The sequence below is a fragment of the Perca flavescens genome, chromosome 4, assembly GCF_004354835.1.
Source record: "Perca flavescens isolate YP-PL-M2 chromosome 4, PFLA_1.0, whole genome shotgun sequence".
NCBI lineage: Eukaryota > Metazoa > Chordata > Actinopteri > Perciformes > Percidae > Perca > Perca flavescens.
The window spans coordinates 19,812,251-19,828,348 of NC_041334.1; the positions used below are offsets into that span (position 1 = coordinate 19,812,251).

General features: G+C 39.1%; 3 protein-coding genes across 13 annotated transcripts; 2 read left to right on the forward strand and 1 right to left on the reverse strand.

The window, feature by feature from the left end:
* Positions 1-8: 8 nt before the first annotated feature.
* LOC114554653 (cell division cycle-associated protein 7) lies at positions 9-4,481 on the reverse strand. Of its 7 annotated transcripts, none has more exons than XR_003692446.1 (9): positions 4,332-4,479; positions 4,104-4,232; positions 3,290-3,664; positions 2,931-3,026; positions 2,538-2,693; positions 2,174-2,323; positions 1,213-1,294; positions 547-683; positions 9-223 (listed from the first exon to the last, which is right to left on the reverse strand). XR_003692446.1 is itself a non-coding variant. In XM_028576618.1 (9 exons), exons 1-9 carry the CDS (start codon positions 4,332-4,334, stop codon positions 178-180), a joined length of 1,236 nt encoding a protein of 411 aa, XP_028432419.1. In that variant the 5' UTR covers positions 4,335-4,481; the 3' UTR covers positions 9-177. The 7 variants fall into 7 exon arrangements, 5 of the variants coding, with proteins under 5 accessions (XP_028432419.1, XP_028432418.1, XP_028432416.1 ...); XR_003692447.1 differs by having other exon boundaries at positions 496-683; XM_028576618.1 differs by having other exon boundaries at positions 496-683; positions 1,145-1,294; positions 3,290-3,607; positions 4,332-4,481.
* An 846-nt stretch (positions 4,482-5,327) lies between these two features.
* LOC114554901 (anti-Muellerian hormone type-2 receptor) lies at positions 5,328-12,241 on the forward strand. The gene is made up of 12 exons (XM_028576975.1): positions 5,328-5,434; positions 6,655-6,846; positions 7,224-7,388; positions 7,764-7,865; positions 8,483-8,527; positions 8,620-8,720; positions 8,851-9,072; positions 9,297-9,411; positions 9,790-9,947; positions 10,783-10,939; positions 11,321-11,457; positions 11,590-12,241. The coding sequence occupies exons 1-12, from the start codon at positions 5,398-5,400 to the stop codon at positions 11,704-11,706; spliced, it is 1,548 nt and encodes a 515-aa protein (XP_028432776.1). The 5' UTR covers positions 5,328-5,397; the 3' UTR covers positions 11,707-12,241.
* A 780-nt stretch (positions 12,242-13,021) lies between these two features.
* prr13 (proline rich 13) lies at positions 13,022-15,857 on the forward strand. 5 transcript variants are annotated; one of them, XM_028576229.1, is made up of 4 exons: positions 13,022-13,166; positions 14,120-14,173; positions 14,253-14,734; positions 15,396-15,857. In XM_028576229.1, exons 2-4 carry the CDS (start codon positions 14,158-14,160, stop codon positions 15,438-15,440), a joined length of 543 nt encoding a protein of 180 aa, XP_028432030.1. In that variant the 5' UTR covers positions 13,022-13,166; positions 14,120-14,157; the 3' UTR covers positions 15,441-15,857. The 5 variants fall into 5 exon arrangements, with proteins under 5 accessions (XP_028432030.1, XP_028432031.1, XP_028432032.1 ...); XM_028576230.1 differs by lacking the exon at positions 13,022-13,166 and adding an exon at positions 13,175-13,305 and having other exon boundaries at positions 14,268-14,734; XM_028576231.1 differs by lacking the exon at positions 13,022-13,166 and adding an exon at positions 13,175-13,292 and having other exon boundaries at positions 14,268-14,734.
* The last annotated feature ends 241 nt before the right edge of the window (positions 15,858-16,098 follow it).

Sequence of the window (16,098 nt, forward strand, 5' to 3'; positions counted from 1 at the left end):
ATGGTCTCTTTTCTTTGCAAAACTTGTCTCAATCTAACAATCAGCTGATCAAAACAAATCTTTATTCATTTAAAATCCCATCACATGTGTACGTTTTTACTAGGATTAAAAACCGACTCAAAACTTGAATAGGGATACAGTTAACAGTTTGAACAATTTCTCCACCTAGTGTTGATATCACGTCTCTACATCGTTGTCCTCACTCTTCAGTTTGTTACGGAGGCTGTAAGGAGATAAATAAAACATTATGGATGTTTTGTCAGTTCCAACACTTACTACTATTCATTAAAGTGGATAGGCAGGATCATAACTAGGTTTGTGATTATCATGGCCAACTCCTGGACTGAATGATAGGTTGCCCTACTTTCTGGAAGAACCCACCCTGGGGCAACTTTGTTGGACCCGTAGGGGTTCCGTTGTAAATATACACATGGGTATTATCCATTGCAAAAAAAGGGATTATGTAAATATGTTGCTGTTACAGTAGTCACCTACTTAAGAACACCCAAATGTATCGGTTTAAAACCTTGGCGTGGTGTCCCCCACCTGCTGAGGTAGGAGTGGACGTCAGAGAAGCCGTGGTACTGAGCCAGGGGGAACAGGATGCCAGTCGGGCAGCGTCCCTCACGCTGGCGGCAGAAGCTGCAGTTGCAAATGCCACGACAGGGAGGGCACTTCCACTCCTGATGAGATAACCAAATGGTGAAACACTAAAATTAGTTAAATCAGAGAAAGACACAAGCAAAACAATTTGTAAAAAAACAAACATTTAAGTTTTCAGTACAAGTGCTGCCACTGTGAGATGTTTACCCAAGGTGCAAATGATGAACAGCGCACAGAGACAAAGCCTGTGTACAACTATCTTTAGAAAAGTAGTCAAACTTAAAGTTATTATCCACTTTTTGTCTTGTCACTTAATGAAAAGTTGCTAGTACGAGGGTTGAAAAGGTGAGATTCAAGAGTTCAGAGTCATATGTCAATGTGAAAGGTACCGATAACGACCATTTTTAAAACCGCATCTGTATCAAACCCTTCCCTTTTTGATGAGTGTAGTAATACTGTACTACACTGCAGTACTGTACTAAAGCAATGTGTGCAAAATGAATCCTTTGTGCAGCGACACAGGTGTGTCTGGCAGTCTGACCGGATCAAGCAGCGCCTTCTTGACATCCTCTCCATATCTGTTCCTCAGACACGGCCCACAGAACTGACCCTGAATCCCACGACAGTCCTCACTGCGGCAGCACGTCTTAGTGTCAATCGTTTTCTGACGGCACTGATGACATGTGGAGCCCTGAAAAGACGCAAAGAAACCTCAACAAGAGATGGTGGACAGGTACACTGACCTTTTTATTACATTTCGTGCATATTCTGTTATGCAGAGGTTGAGGGTCAGTGTATCTTTTGGTCATTACGTTTTCTTTTCATAAACCGATATTAAAAAACTAAAAACTAATGGTTTGATTTTCGTTTTAAAATACAAAATTTGAAATTGCAATACAGGGTGTTTTTTTTCCTTTTCATGGTCAAAAGGGGATGATCAGTTGCTCAGGAAGTTAGGCTACAGTTTCCCTCAACTGCAGCCTGGGTTAAAGCAAAACTGGTAGGCTACACCGGTGCTACTCATGGATATATTAAGAGAACGTGCCTTGGAAATGCAACATCTGGTCTCAGAATATGAACAAAGATTTGGCATTTTTTCATGTCTGTTTTCCAGTGATTTAATTTTTGGTTATATGAAATAGAAAATGAAAATCAAAGCATATTTAAAATTTTCACATTCCCTTTTGACAATGAAAAGGAAAAAACGCCTTGTATTTCAAATTTTGTATTTTAAAAACAAAAATCAAATAACCACTCGTTTTGTTTTTTAATGCCGGTTAAGGAAATGAAAAATCAAATGACCAAAACACACACTGACCGTTGAGCATGATTTTTAGGCTTCAGTAATGGAGAGATTGCCACCTGGTAGTGACCTGATGGCTTCATCGGTTTTCCCTCAAATATCAGGACTCTGAACCAAAGCTGCCACATTGATTTTAGTTACTGGTCTCTGATTTAGCTACAAACTAATACTTGATATCAAATCTTTCAATATATTGTATCATCTCCATATAGCTCACTAAAAAAAGAAAAGAAAAAAATTGCAGGTAGAGTCCAGCAGAGAACTCACTGTGACGCTGTTGTAGACCTTTTCAGTCATGTTCTCTGCAACCAGCTGAATCTCGTCCTCTGTGATGCCCTCCACAGGACGGATACAATGAGGTTTACACTGATTAGGCCGTGGAGCTCCGCGGTGCTGTGGGGCTCGGCTACGACGGACCTGGAACACAAAGACGACGGTACCGATTCATTTAGCTTGAGGTTTTCCACGGATATCGAAAAGATACAGATTAAGTTAGCTAAACAGAGACAAGAACAAAAGACGAATACATGGTAACCTCAAACCATTATACAGTACACATTACAACACAAAATGGATGAGAAAAATAAAAAATACAATTTTCAACTGGTCCTTGATAAATGATAGAGCGGACCTCCAGCAGCTCATCCTCCAAGCTGAGCTCCAGTTCTTCCTCCTTAGGGGCTGAAGGATCCTCACCTCCCCCCCCCATAGAGCGGGTCCGTCTGCGGGACGCCCGCTCTGGGTTCTTCCTGGACTGTCCTCCAGCTGCACCAGAGCGGGGTGGGCGCTGCAGGCAATATTAGATAAAATCACCTCAGTACATACAAGTCTATTTACAAATGCTATTATTCAGAGAGCTCTACTGAATTCTGAAGATAAAGAATATGAGGGTGTCCACTGTGTTAGCGAATAATATGTTGTTTCCCCTTTTGTTTACTCTAGAATATTAGGCAAAATTCACCATCCCTCATATTAACTGCAAAAATGTAGCTTTGTGAGAGATTTTTTATTATCTTCTACTCACAGAACTTCTCTCTTTTGTCTTCTGTTTGTCTGCTTGTTTTTTCAGAATCCCAGCACCTCCTGGCATCTTGTGCAGGTCTGCCATCAGCTGAGCCAACTGTTAGAAACGGAGGATAAAAAGACATTGCAAATGACAGACATCTCAAGTCAGTCTAGCAGGGCAAATCTTTCAACACTTGAAACTAAAAGTATTTTTTGGGGTACCATGCAATGAATATACAGTAAGTGTTCTTTTATGTTGGGAACCCTGGGTAGCCTTAGGAATTATTTGGGAACCACAACTTTAAATACATTGCTGTACTGTCAGTCTTCAATAGTATACTATAATTCTGTATATGGTTCTCTGTGTTTCTGGTTTACCATTGCTTTGTTGGCCTTGATGTTCTGTTCTCTCTTGGCCAGGAAAGACTTGGATACATCTTCAGCTGAATCGGAGCCACGCTCTTTAGAAGGAGACGGCCGAGCCACTGCTATCTCTTCATCTTCAAATTTAACACGTTTCTTCTTGTTAGCCTGACTGGTCTTTCCTGCCCACTTCACCCCTCTCTTTTTTGTCATCTTTTCTTCCTCCTCTGCCTCTTCCTCATCATCAGTGGACTGCTGAGTAGAGGGAGCAGAGCGGAGAGCCACCCTCAGCCTGAAGTTTTGGGCACCAAAAGATGGTTTAGACGTGGCTTTCTGCTTTTGGGGGGAAAGGTCAGGCTGGGCTTCATCTTCATCTTGAAAATTTGAATTCTGATGTAAATAAATAGGAGAGTTTTCTCATTTGGCTTGTGATCCATCTCATATTTTACACCTTTATAGGAAAATCAGTTTCTGTCCAAACCTCTTGTTATAGCAAAATATAAAAAGCATACCCAACCGATTCAATGTTGAAATTCCATCAGAATCATAATTTTGGTTGAGGTTGAATAGTCAATGCTAAAGGGGACATTGATTCAATGTTGATTCACTGTTGGTCTGCTGTCAGCAGCATTTAATTATATCAAATCCCTACAGGGTAACGTACTATTCGTAACGTAGCTACTAGTCGTACTATTTGACAGCATGTATCATAAAACAAATAAATTAACTAAGTGCCTTTTCCAAATGTAAGACGCAGGTTAATGTTTACCTTTCCAATCTGATGCTGTATCTGGCAATATGGAGGCTTAATTTAAGCCAAATGACTTACCTTTTCGCAGGGGTCGCCGATTTCACTGTCAGAAAAGCCGTAAAATGTTCGCTCATTTCCAGAGTCTTCCGCAAAAACATCGGCCAACGCAAGCTTTTTTGTGATGGCGTTCATTCCTAAAACCCCTGCCTGAAGAGAGACATAACAACAAACTTAGATTTGAAATATGAAAAAGTACAAAATAGTGTGTATTAAGCCTGATGATGAAGTAATATTAGGTTACTTAACCATTATCGCTATATTCTTAATGACCTGGGGGCCCACTATAGTAGCTAGCTTCTGAAGTTTAGCTAGGCTCGCCCGCGCGCAGGTAACTGTCCAATTAATGTGATTGAAAATTAGATGTGCCTGTTTTGTACCTCAGGGCTGCACGAATGCACACAGCCTCTGAACATGGTGCTTATAAACTCCACCCTCAAGAGGTGAACTGAATACCAAAACATGCAGACTTTAATATACAGTCTATGCTTTCAAGACACTATGCTCACAATGAATGAAAAATGCTAAAATGCTGTTTAGCATACAATGTTTACCATGTTCACCATAATTAGTTCAGCATGTTAGCATACTAACAAAACACAAAGTATAGCTTAATGTTTCCCGGAAATTATCATTTAGGAAGTTAAAGCAGGATTTAATATGTTTTCCAAGACATAGTGGCATAAATTCAGAGGATAAAATAGGCGTTTTAAGCAATGAAAAGCAAAATCTATGGTTTCTACATCATTTTCCTACAGAATGATTCAGGTCTCCAAGTTGCACAAGGCTGATGGGAATGTCATTATGAAGGCATTTGATCATAAACCAAAGTATTTATACATATTAAAATCTTGACCTAGGTTTGACAAAGTATGGGAATTTCTGACTGCTATCTCACAATTTTGATTTAAAAAGTAATAATTTTGATTGAAATGGTCATGACTTTTATTTAGTATCTCATAATTTGGATTTAGTAAGTCGTAATTATGGCACAGAATGTCATAATTTTGACTTAGCCTACTATGAGTATTGTTATTGTTTTTCTAATATTAAGGTTTTCTGTTTATTTCCCTTTTATAATTGGGCTACCATATATCTTTTAATAATAAAATGAGGTCATATTCCGTAGCAGTGAGAGATGATTATGTTAAATGTCCTGTATTCCCACAGCCCATTGTATAGCAGGCACGCAGCATATGTTGCACATGCAGGTGTGACAGTGGGAGTATTACTGGGAAACGTGGGAAACTCACTCACATTCCCAGGACTGATAAATACTCACTCCCTGCTTGGCCGTGTCTTGCTCAGAGCGACCATGATTCTGCAACAGTGGTGGCTGACTTTGGCTGTGGGTGAGTAAAAATCCAAAAAAACCTTTCCCTCTTTTGAAACTCTTAAGCTGCAGGTGTATGTGTTTCTTTGTTTGTTTTGGGTTGTTTTCTGTGTTCATTTCTGATTGATTTTTGACTTATGATTTGCAATTTGATAGCTCAGTAATTAGTTGATGAAGCAGTAGAATTGTACCTGCTGTAACTCCTAAACTTAATAATAAAACCCTCACCTTTAAACTCTATTAGATGATGACAATTTTGGATTTAAGAAATTAAATATTAGTAAATATAAATACAAATGAAGTATGTAATTTTTTAGTAACTTCCTCTATTCAATACAGTGCCAACCCACTGACTGTACAAACCAGATTTTAGTCATGCAGGGAAATTGTAGTTGTAAATATGTCGCCTGAGTATACCTCCTTTACTGAGTCTTATTTTTGCCTAAAATTAATGCTGCATATGTCAATAAATGCATTACCCTAAATGATTAAGAGAAAAGACAGATGTTCTACCAGCATGTGCCCTGTAACTACTGCTGATAAAATGGTAAAATTATTTTTGAAGAATCTCAGGAAGTGTAACAGTATATTATGTGCAGTGGTGTTGCAAGGAATATTTATGGAATCAAATAAGGGTCATCTATATTTGAGCTTGTAAAAAAGTTTTGTAGCTGTCAAATTATTGTGGCTCTGGGTGCCTGGATATCTCAGTTGGTAGAGCGGGTGCCCATATATAGATGAGGTTTGCTCCTCGATGCAGCGGGCCCGGGTTCGACTCTGACCCGCAGCCCTTTGCTGTATGTCATTCCCCCTCTCTCTCCTCTTTCATTTCTTCAGCTGTCCTGTCAATAAAGGCCTACAAATAATCTAATAATAATAAAAAAATGTTTTTATTGTATTATTGTGGCTCCTCATAAGATACAAATTTGAGCATCTTCTAGTCTTGACTTTCCCACATACAAATCATACAGAAACAATTACTATATATATATATATATATATATATATATATATATATATATATATATATATATATATATATATATATATATATATATATATATATGTGTGAATGTAACAGTAAACAATACAATTAAGATTCTTAGTTTAGCATTGTATAGTAAGAGTGACCATGAAGCCCAGATCATAATTCCTACTGTTGATAACAGAGAGAAAAGGTAATTTTTGCCCATTTAAACCACCTTTACAGCAGCTGTTTGTCTTTCTTCCTCCTTCCAGAATGCATCTTTATAAGCATCTCGGGCCAGTCTTTTCCTCAGAATAGACTGTGTGCATTCCAAGTGACTCCCCAGACCAAAAGATTTGCAACGGTTGGCAATGTGAGTGGGTCAGTGCAGCTCTGTGAGAACACCACATGCTGCGTGGGTTATTATCGGGTCATCGATGGCCAGCCAAAGGTTGACGTTCTTGGTAAGAAACCGTAGTAAAACTCAAGATATGTAGACGCACCAAATGCATGCTCTTGGGGGAACTGTTGGGTCTCTGTAAATTATAGTGTGGTCAAGACCTACTCTATCTGGAAAGTGTCCTGAGATAACTTCTGTTATGATTTAACACTATAAATAAAAGAGATATAAATTGATTTGGACCACTAGTCTGCATGGTATAGATTCTGGTTTTTTTAATTCTCACACCCAACCAACATCATGACATGAAACTGGTTAATTGCTTTAATGTATATTGTGTAATATGTAATACATATAGGTGAATCTGCAGGCTTTGTATGGTTCTCATGTTTGTTTGTTTTTTAATGTGTATCTATTGTGTTACTGATTTTTCTGTTGCAGCTTGTGATATTGTTGAAAAGTCTTGCCCAGATGCAACCTGCAAGGCACAAAAACGCTTCAACGGTCGCCAAATTAAGTGTGTGTGCCACACAGACCTCTGCAATAGCAACATCACTTGGACCCCAGAGTCGGCACAGCCTCCACCCACCTACTCTTATTTTCTCGGTATGATAATGATACGATTGCCAACTAATCATTGAATATCACTTGCAACCAACACAGTGACACAATAATATCCTGACATTGTACCAGAGTGACGTATTTTTATTTTCATCACAGAAAATGTTATCATATTTTTATTCACCTCACCACCACAGTCTCCTCTAGTTAAACCATCCTCTACCCCCTTTTAAATTTGAAAATTGACACTTGCAGGATTACTAAGCCTTTCTTCAGATAATATCATATGTTTGCTGTTTAAAAAAAAAGCTAAATTCACTTAATAATAAAACATGTAAAGAAAAAACTTGATTGACTCAAAAGGTGTGGTTTTCATCATTCACAGACAACATTAACGGACACTTTTTGTTTTCTTCTTAGATAAACTCAAGAAAGCTGCTGCAATAATTCTGACTGGAACTTTGCTGTGCTTCCTGCTGCTGATTGTTGCAGCCAAATGGAGAAGCCGATTTAAAAAGAAAAGTAAGCTTGTTTTTGTAAGAAATTCAAAAAAATTGACTTTCTATTTTAGTGGACAACAATGGGAATTACATTGAATGTCACTGTCCTGATTGGAGTATACATTGTTGTAGCAGTATCATCATCATCATCAAAACTTTTATTACAGACTCAAGGTCCAATCAGTATGTCTCAACACCTGTTCTTTTCACAGTGATCGATGACACGATTGTTGTTGCTAATAATGTGTTACAGTAGCAGAGAGTGGAAGTTAAACTAGAATAAATCAAATGCCTTTACAGTGAGTTAACTGTTGGGTTTTGCAGTTGTTGAGTGAGCGCACAAACACAAGAGGAGTTTATTGTCTTGACCCCTCAGTAAACACATTTGTTCCTGGAAATAGTTCTCATGATGTCCTTATTTGACCTTGTAACTGTTGCATTCTCTCTGCTAGACTGACCTTGGTGTTTATCTCTGCTATAACACTCCCTTTTACCTCTGTCCTGTGTTACTCTTCAATCAGAGTTCTATGGCTATTCAGTCAGGCTAGTTTAAAATTAAAAGTGACTTTATTGTCAGATTAATGTGTACACATACAAGGATTTCTTTGACTTTTTGTTGCTCTCAATGTACATATGCAGAATCAGCAATACGGCTAAAAACGAGGACAATGAAGCTGAACAAAGGTAAATGTAAATATTTGGCTACTATAAACATGTGTTTACTTTGTTTGTGAGTGTGTGTTAATTACAAGACCTGTCTACTTTCATTATTTTAGAGAATCCACTCTTTCTTGATGATTACGGTGTCTCACGACTGTGTTCCTGCCAAACAACAAAAACCTCTGAGATCAATGTCGCTAACATTGAACTACAGCAGGTAAGCCCAGCTATCACATGGATTTGTACTGTATGCTCAGCAGCGTGATAAATATCGATAAATCATCCAGTTAGGTGATATATCTTACCATGTACCATTATTTAACCTGTATGTTCATACCTTTGTTCAGATTGTACGCAATGGACATTTTGCAAATGTCTGGCAGGGGAAATACCAGGGATCCATGGTGGCTGTGAAAGTTTTCCCTGCAGGCTGGAAAACTAAATTTACTGCAGAGAAGGAGGTCTATGAGCTACCACTAATGAAGCATGCTGGGATTATCCACTTCCTGGGCACTGGGAGGAAACCAGATGGAGGCAGTTGGCTCATTGTCCTGCAATTTGCTGAATGTGTGAGTGGCAACCAATCGTTTGAATTTCAAAATGAATTGTGCATTTTCCCCTTTTCTGAGAATTCAAGTTACGATGTTAGGTTGCTGGTTTCAGTGAAAAAGCTCTGAAAACTGAAACTTTACCCTATCGGCACTGTACACGTGAAGCCAATGTGGCCAAACGCTTTAAATTCTTTAATGTTCACGTTCTTGGATATAATTAACTGGCGTCCCTTTGATTTCAGGGTTCTCTCCACTCCTATCTGGGTAAACACACCACCGACTGGAAATTGTCACTGAAATTGTGCCGGTCTTTATCACAGGGAGTTTCCTATCTCCACTCTGACCTTCACAGACATGGTATTGGCGAGAATATTACTGTGCGTGTGCGTGTGCATGTCTATGTTGTAGCCTACCAATGTAGAAAGCATGACTGTACGATCATGAGGGTCTATGTGCACATTGTAGCTAAAATAGTATTTTTTTATTTGATTGAATTGTTATTTGCTAAAAGAATTATATACATTAAAAAGGAGTATTGTTCCAGATGATTTTTAGGCTTCACAGTTCACTGAGGAGGTTTGAACTATTGTGGTTCAGCGTGTCAGTCACGTGTAGTGGCTGCACCTCTTGCCAGCCATGGGGAGGTTGATATGCTTAACGAAAGAAGTGTGAGTTTTTGTTTGATCCAAACAAGTCAGGATCTTCATATTACTACATGTGTGTCTTTTCTTGCAGGTTTGCATAAACCACCTGTGGCCCACAGAGACTTCAGCAGCTCCAACGTGCTCGTGAGAGTAGATGGGACCTGTGTCCTGTGTGATTTTGGATGCTCAACCATCCTGCGTTCTTGTTCAGAACATCGTCGCTGGCAGAGCCACACAATAAACATGGAGGTGAGACCCAGGTGGAGCCATAACTTATTATTGTTAATTCACGGTGCATTGCACACGGTCATTAAAAAGCTAATTCATCAACTTCTTGAATGAATGAAAACATACAGAGGGACAACATCTAATACATGGTGTTACATGTACCTCTGCTGTGTGTATCCTGTTTTTTCTCTCTCTCTCTCTCTCTGTCCCTCATTCCACCCTTCTCCCTCTGCCTGTTGCACACCTGAGTGTAATCAGTGCTCAGGTAGAGTGGGCACGTGATAAGAAGGCAAAGAGTGCAGGGAAAGGGCACACATGGAGAACACACACACACACACACACACACACACACACACACACACACACACACACACACACACACACACACACACAGTAGCACACTTCAATTAAACTTAAAGAGTTTTCTTTCCTCACTTTTTCTCCTCAAGCAGGTTTTTTACCCATCCTCAATGCATCTTTAGGTGCTGTAGTTTTGTTATTTTAGTTTATTGTGTTAGTTTGGGCTGGAAGTTACCGATAGTTCAGTTATTTGTCTCTTTTGTTCGTTTTAGGATTAGTTGATCCTTTTTAGGTAGTTAAGGGGGAGATGTGGGAGGTTGCGAGGTTGGTCCAGGCAGCGTCTTCCCATCTTTTGGCCGGGATCGCCAGTCCCTTTTTGAATCTCCTTCGTTGTTACTTTTGGGAATATTTTTGAATTATTTAATAAAGCTTGTGGGTTAATTGTTAACTTTTTGTCTGGCATCCTTCTTATAGGATGTTGCGTCCTCCAAGCCCTTTTAAGCATTGGTTTGGCTTCTTTAAATGGAGGCCAATTCACATAACTATTCATCTGCAGGGTCACACTCAGCTGGGCACACTGCGCTACATGTCTCCGGAGGTCCTGGAAGGCCATGTAAACCTGAGCAACAGCTGGTGTCTCATGCAGGGGGACATATATGCGCTGGGACTGCTGCTCTGGGAGATCTGGATGCGCTGCTCTGATTTATTTGAAGGTAAACTTCCTTGATCAGATAATCAAGAGATGGGTGTTCAGTTCTCTCTCCACCCTTAAAATTGCTACAGCAATCCACAGAAACTCTGCACTTCACTTAGATTTAGCCATTCTGAATTTTGTTCTCACTTTACTTTTGAAAAACACATTAATTGGGATGGGTTTTTCAGCTAAATAAAGCCACACATCTTAATAACTAATCAAAACTTATAGACGTCCCATCAATCAATACTGTCAGATGTTCACACTTTCTGCTTTTACTTTCCTATGAGGTTGATCGGTGTAATCAGCTGTATCTCAGTGCACTGCTTTGATACACTCTACCTGTTATGTCTTGTTACTAAATGGATGTTAAAAACTATGCAAATGTCTCCATCTGCAGGCGGTATTGCTCCACAGCATCTTTTGCCTTATGAATCTGAGCTGGGAGCCAATGTAACGCTGGAGAGCCTCGTCCAGCACGTGTTTCACATGGACAAGAGACCCTCCATACCTAAACACTGGGAAACGCTACCACAGGTATTCTTACACAGGTGCTTCTCACTTGAACATAGTTTTGGTTTGTTAGCAATGAAGACACATGTACTGGATAGCTCATGAAAATGTTTATGATAGTGAATTAAGTTTTGACAACATTTTCCCAACTTGCAGGGATCTGTGCTGCTGGAGCTCTTGACAGATTGTTGGGACTGTGACCCGGATGCTCGACTGACTGCTCAGTGTGTAGCCGACAGATTAGTCTCTCTCGAGTCTTGTTACACTCTATGACTTTTTTCTTCTTTGTTTCCTTTTTACTCTTCGGTTGAGTTGTAATATACATATCAAGCGTTTGCTTTGTTCTTTGTGTCATTACTGTTTAGATTTTCAGTATATTTTCATCAGTTTGAACTGAATAGGCAGCCTCTTGTTGAAGTATGACTTATTCTTCTTCTTATTGCTGGTCACACTTGATGTTTATGTTGATCTGCTGGTCATACTTCAATGAATCAATTTTATTTGTCACAGGAAATCGCACAAGGTGCAATTCCAGTGAAATATTATCCCATCAGCTCCTTCAACTTGTGCATGATTCATTATAAGGCAGAATGTGGCCGTACTTGTTTGTATGTAGGGGTTAGGCAAGATAGTCATCATGTATTGTTCTAATTGCTGTTCCGATGATTATGCTTGTTTGATTGCAGCGCAGTTGAGTCTGTGTTACTGTTATGTAATGTGTCCTTTATGTTGCACTCTAAATACTGCAAAAACTATTCTTATCCAGCTACATTATATACAAATAAAAAGCCTTTTGATAATTGCATAATGAGAATTTTTTTGTTGTGTTAGATTGAAAAAAGAAATGTTATTCCTTCACTCTCAGCAATAGGTTAGTTTGTTTGTATTGTTTGACAAATTAGTAAAGAGATATCGGCCCAATCCCTGGTGCGCGTTCTCGCGAAATTCGTAAGGGCTTAGGGTTGTCCCAATGTCGAATTTCAAAGGGCGTGAGGGTTTGAGTACACACTTACCGAGCCCTTTCCGTGAGTCTGCATCGATGCAGACTTCACCAAAGGGAATTACCCACAGTTCAAAGCGCTGTGACGTTTACCGCGGAGACCGTATGGAAATCCGGAAATTACAAAGGTAAACAACAGCATGACACACGGCCACGGAACAGACCAACCTGTTTTCCAGCTTGTAAAACAAGAGCTTGAAATAATGTGGAATCACGCAGCCGTCTCCTGTGCCTTGGCCATGCGGAAAGCAACAAACTTAAAATGAAAATTCCCAAACCGGCAAGTGTCAGCAACATCTTTTTTATTAAACGTTGCCAAGGTAACATGTGATCTTGTGTGAAGTGCTGTCCCAATCCCATTTATACCTATTTGAGCCCATGTGGCCTCACACACTCACTCACTTAGCACCTAAGATCAATTAAGTCTGTGAGTCTTTAGTCCTTAGTCCTCAGGGCTCACTTTGGGATTGGGCCACTGAGTCATTGTGTGTGTGTGTGTGTGTGTGTGTGTGTGTGTGTGTGTGTGTGTGTGTGTGTGTGTGTGTGTGTGTGTGTGTGTGTGTGTGTGTGTGTGTGTGTGTGTGTGTGTGTGTGTGTGTGTGCCAAACCCTACTGGGGCGCTCCCTTTTAAATACCAGTTAAAATGGTTGGGAGGAAACATCAATCCCATTATCATTATTTTTGTACCACACCTAGATCAACTCTTCATCCAAAGATTGCTGGACTTTTGCTCGTAAGTAAAGTGCGTAGCCTTTAACAACGGGCGTGGCTTCCTGGTGCATTTTTTTTGCTGAAGTTGAATGCGGAAGACAAACAGAGAGCTCAGAATTCAGAATTGCAGACAAACACTGAGCCTGAGGTACGTTTCTAAGGTAGGCTTAAGCCTAGACATTGACAAAACGATGATTATAAGTGGCATTTATGAAACAAAGCAACCGGAAACTGCAGCAATCAACTAATTGTGACATGTTTCGAATTTCTGTCGTATCGTAATGTGGAGTTAGTTAGTGTTCCGAAATTACTGGTCTTCATTAAGGCATTTATGTCAAACACGTCATGCCCTGTGATAGGTTAATTAATGTAGTCTAATTTGAAAATGACTGAGTATTGTTAGCAGGAGCTGTAGTTTGTTATTCAAATACTTTGTTAGTAGTTGTAATAAAGTTTTAAAAGTAAGCTCAACTTGGGTGAAGGCAATTAAGCTTCATTGCATGGCCGTTGTATTAGGCTGCATTTGTTTTAAGTGGCTACCAATTTACAGCAAATCTCAAACTAACAATTAGTTTGATTGGCAGAATATTAACAACAATTTTGATAATTGATAGGCTAAGTTAGATTCTCAAGGCTCTCAAATTTGAGCATCATGCTGCTTTTCTACATTGTATACGATTGTAAGTTGAATATATTTTTGGACAAAACAAGAAATGAGTTGCAACATGTTGGTTGAACATTTTTACATAGCAGATATAAAATGTATGCTATAACAACCAGATACAAATGATATCTACAGAACTGCATTGTTTGGAAAGATAATGTGTGGTGACTTGTTTGATTTGGATTGAATCAACACCCACATACTAAATTTAGATGATAAGATACAATGTAGTTACACTCGTAATGATGGTTGCTTTTTTTTACATGTAATACAATTTTTTTTATCTTACCACTTTCTCATTCTTTCCTCAGGATTTTGCGTGAGACCTGAAGTGATTGACAATATAACAATGTGGCCAAATCAAGGTGGGATATCACACTATGTATTTTAGGCCTTAGTAATATAGGTGTTCTGAAGAATAATGTGTGTTTTTATGTATATTAGGTCCTCATCCTCCAGTGGGCCCACCAAACCCTGCCTACCCTCCTGCCTACAGCCCTGAAAATCCTGTTGCACCTCCATCAGGATTCTTCCCCCAACCTCCACAGCCAACATACCCAGCTGGGCAATACCCAGCTGGGCAATACCCAGCTGGCATGAACCCAGCCATGGTACCAAATGCACCTCCAGGGTCAGTGCCTTATGCAGCTCCAGGGCCACATGGTTATCCTATGGCTCCAGGTGGATATCCACTAGTCCCTCCTGCAGGTGCTCACCCAGGTCCATACCCACACTCTCCAAAAGGCTGTCACCATAAAGGCCATAAAGGCCATAAGGGCCATAAAGGTCATCCTCATGGAGACTTCAATCCCATGGCTGGAGCATGCGCCGGAGGAATGGCTGGAATTGGAATGGGGGTGTGCGGACACAAAGCCAACAAAAAGATGAAGAAGAAGAAAGCACATAAGGGGCACAAACACGGCAAGGTGTGATTAGTTTTAAAAATACACCACATAAGAGTTGTTTATGGCTCTTCCTGTATGTGAATTATTAATGCCAACGCTAGATAAAAAGATGAAACTTTAACCTGCCTACGCCCCTCAGGCCCAGTCCTTCAACTTCATGTCAGTCAGTGCTGCACACACACACATTCAACAAACGTAAAATACAATAAAAGCAGTGATGACTCAACTAGTGCAAAGTGCAGCACATCTGAAGAGACACAATACTGTTTGTAATCAACATGGCTGACATTCTGCTTGAAGAGGAATATTGATAATTATCATTAAGGTTGATTATATTGCAGTTAGTATATTGAACTATGAAACATGATGATGGCTTGTACGAGACAAAAAACTTCATTATAAATACTACTTTGGAATGGAAAGTTATTTGTTCTTAACACCATTTGTGATAAATAATGTATAGTGCTGCAACTACAGATTTTCTTTTTTTTAATATTGATTAATCTGAGGAATACTTTGTTGAATATTCAGTTAATCACTTGGTTCATAAGATGTTAAAAAATAGTGGAAATTATAGTGCCCATTTCAGGTTCCTGTGGCCCAACGTGACATTCTCAACATGCTTCTTTCTTGACGTTGGATTTGTAAAATGCAGCTTATTTTTTCTCTTTTTCCTCCAAAGTCGTCCAGCAGCAGCAGCAGCAGCAGCAGCAGCGACGAAGAGTGAGACCACCACTTCAAGACAAGGCTTTTAAAGAAAAGTCTCTTGACAAAAGGGCAACCTGACTATTAACAAACCATAAACACACTAAAGTTATACTTGTCACTTTTAACAGGATGTCAATTAAAATTAAAAATGCAGAGATTTATCATAGACTACCTATTTAAACTAGAAAGGCATGCCTAAGCTGTTGCTGTAAACATTTCCAAAGCATTTGGCTGTAATTGCATTCCATCATGTCTTTTGTTGTTGTGGTGTTTTTGTCAAATGTTCCATAGTGACAGTTTCTGTACAACAGTACAAATACACTAGTGTACAAAAATACAGAAATAATTTGAAGAGGGACTACAGCAATGATAATTTTTTTTGAGAAAAGCTATAATTGTGATTTAGCAAAAGACAATATGTATGTGTGTTTGTTGTGTGTGTGTATATATATATATATATATTTTGTTTTGGTTTCTTAGGAAGTTTAACTTAGAGGTGAAGAATGATACAGATATTGAGTGATTTTATTTTATTTTCTAATTTTATGTACACTTAGTCACTACTACACATAACTGCAGAAATCATTGTTCTGCATTGCTTTGTATCTGCGCTAATTGTAATGATATATGAAGGGTTTTAATTGACCTCAATAAATATATTTAAATGAAAAGTCTTA

Bases quoted from the DNA above. Each gene is read 5' to 3' on its own strand.
- LOC114554653 (XM_028576615.1), bottom strand. The intron at 2,324-2,537 runs GTCCGCTCTATC...TTTGTGTTCCAG, and splicing joins TGGAGGATGAGCTGCTGGAG to GTCCGTCGTAGCCGAGCCCC. The intron at 224-495 runs GTAGGTGACTAC...ATCTCCTTACAG, and splicing joins ATACATTTGGGTGTTCTTAA to CCTCCGTAACAAACTGAAGA.
- LOC114554901 (XM_028576975.1), top strand. From the start codon at position 5,398: ATGATTCTGCAACAGTGGTGGCTGACTTTGGCTGTGG. The intron at 9,073-9,296 runs GTGAGTGGCAAC...CTTTGATTTCAG, and splicing joins TCCTGCAATTTGCTGAATGT to GGTTCTCTCCACTCCTATCT. The intron at 9,948-10,782 runs GTGAGACCCAGG...ATTCATCTGCAG, and splicing joins GCCACACAATAAACATGGAG to GGTCACACTCAGCTGGGCAC.
- prr13 (XM_028576229.1), top strand. The intron at 14,735-15,395 runs GTGTGATTAGTT...TTTCCTCCAAAG, and splicing joins AGGGGCACAAACACGGCAAG to TCGTCCAGCAGCAGCAGCAG.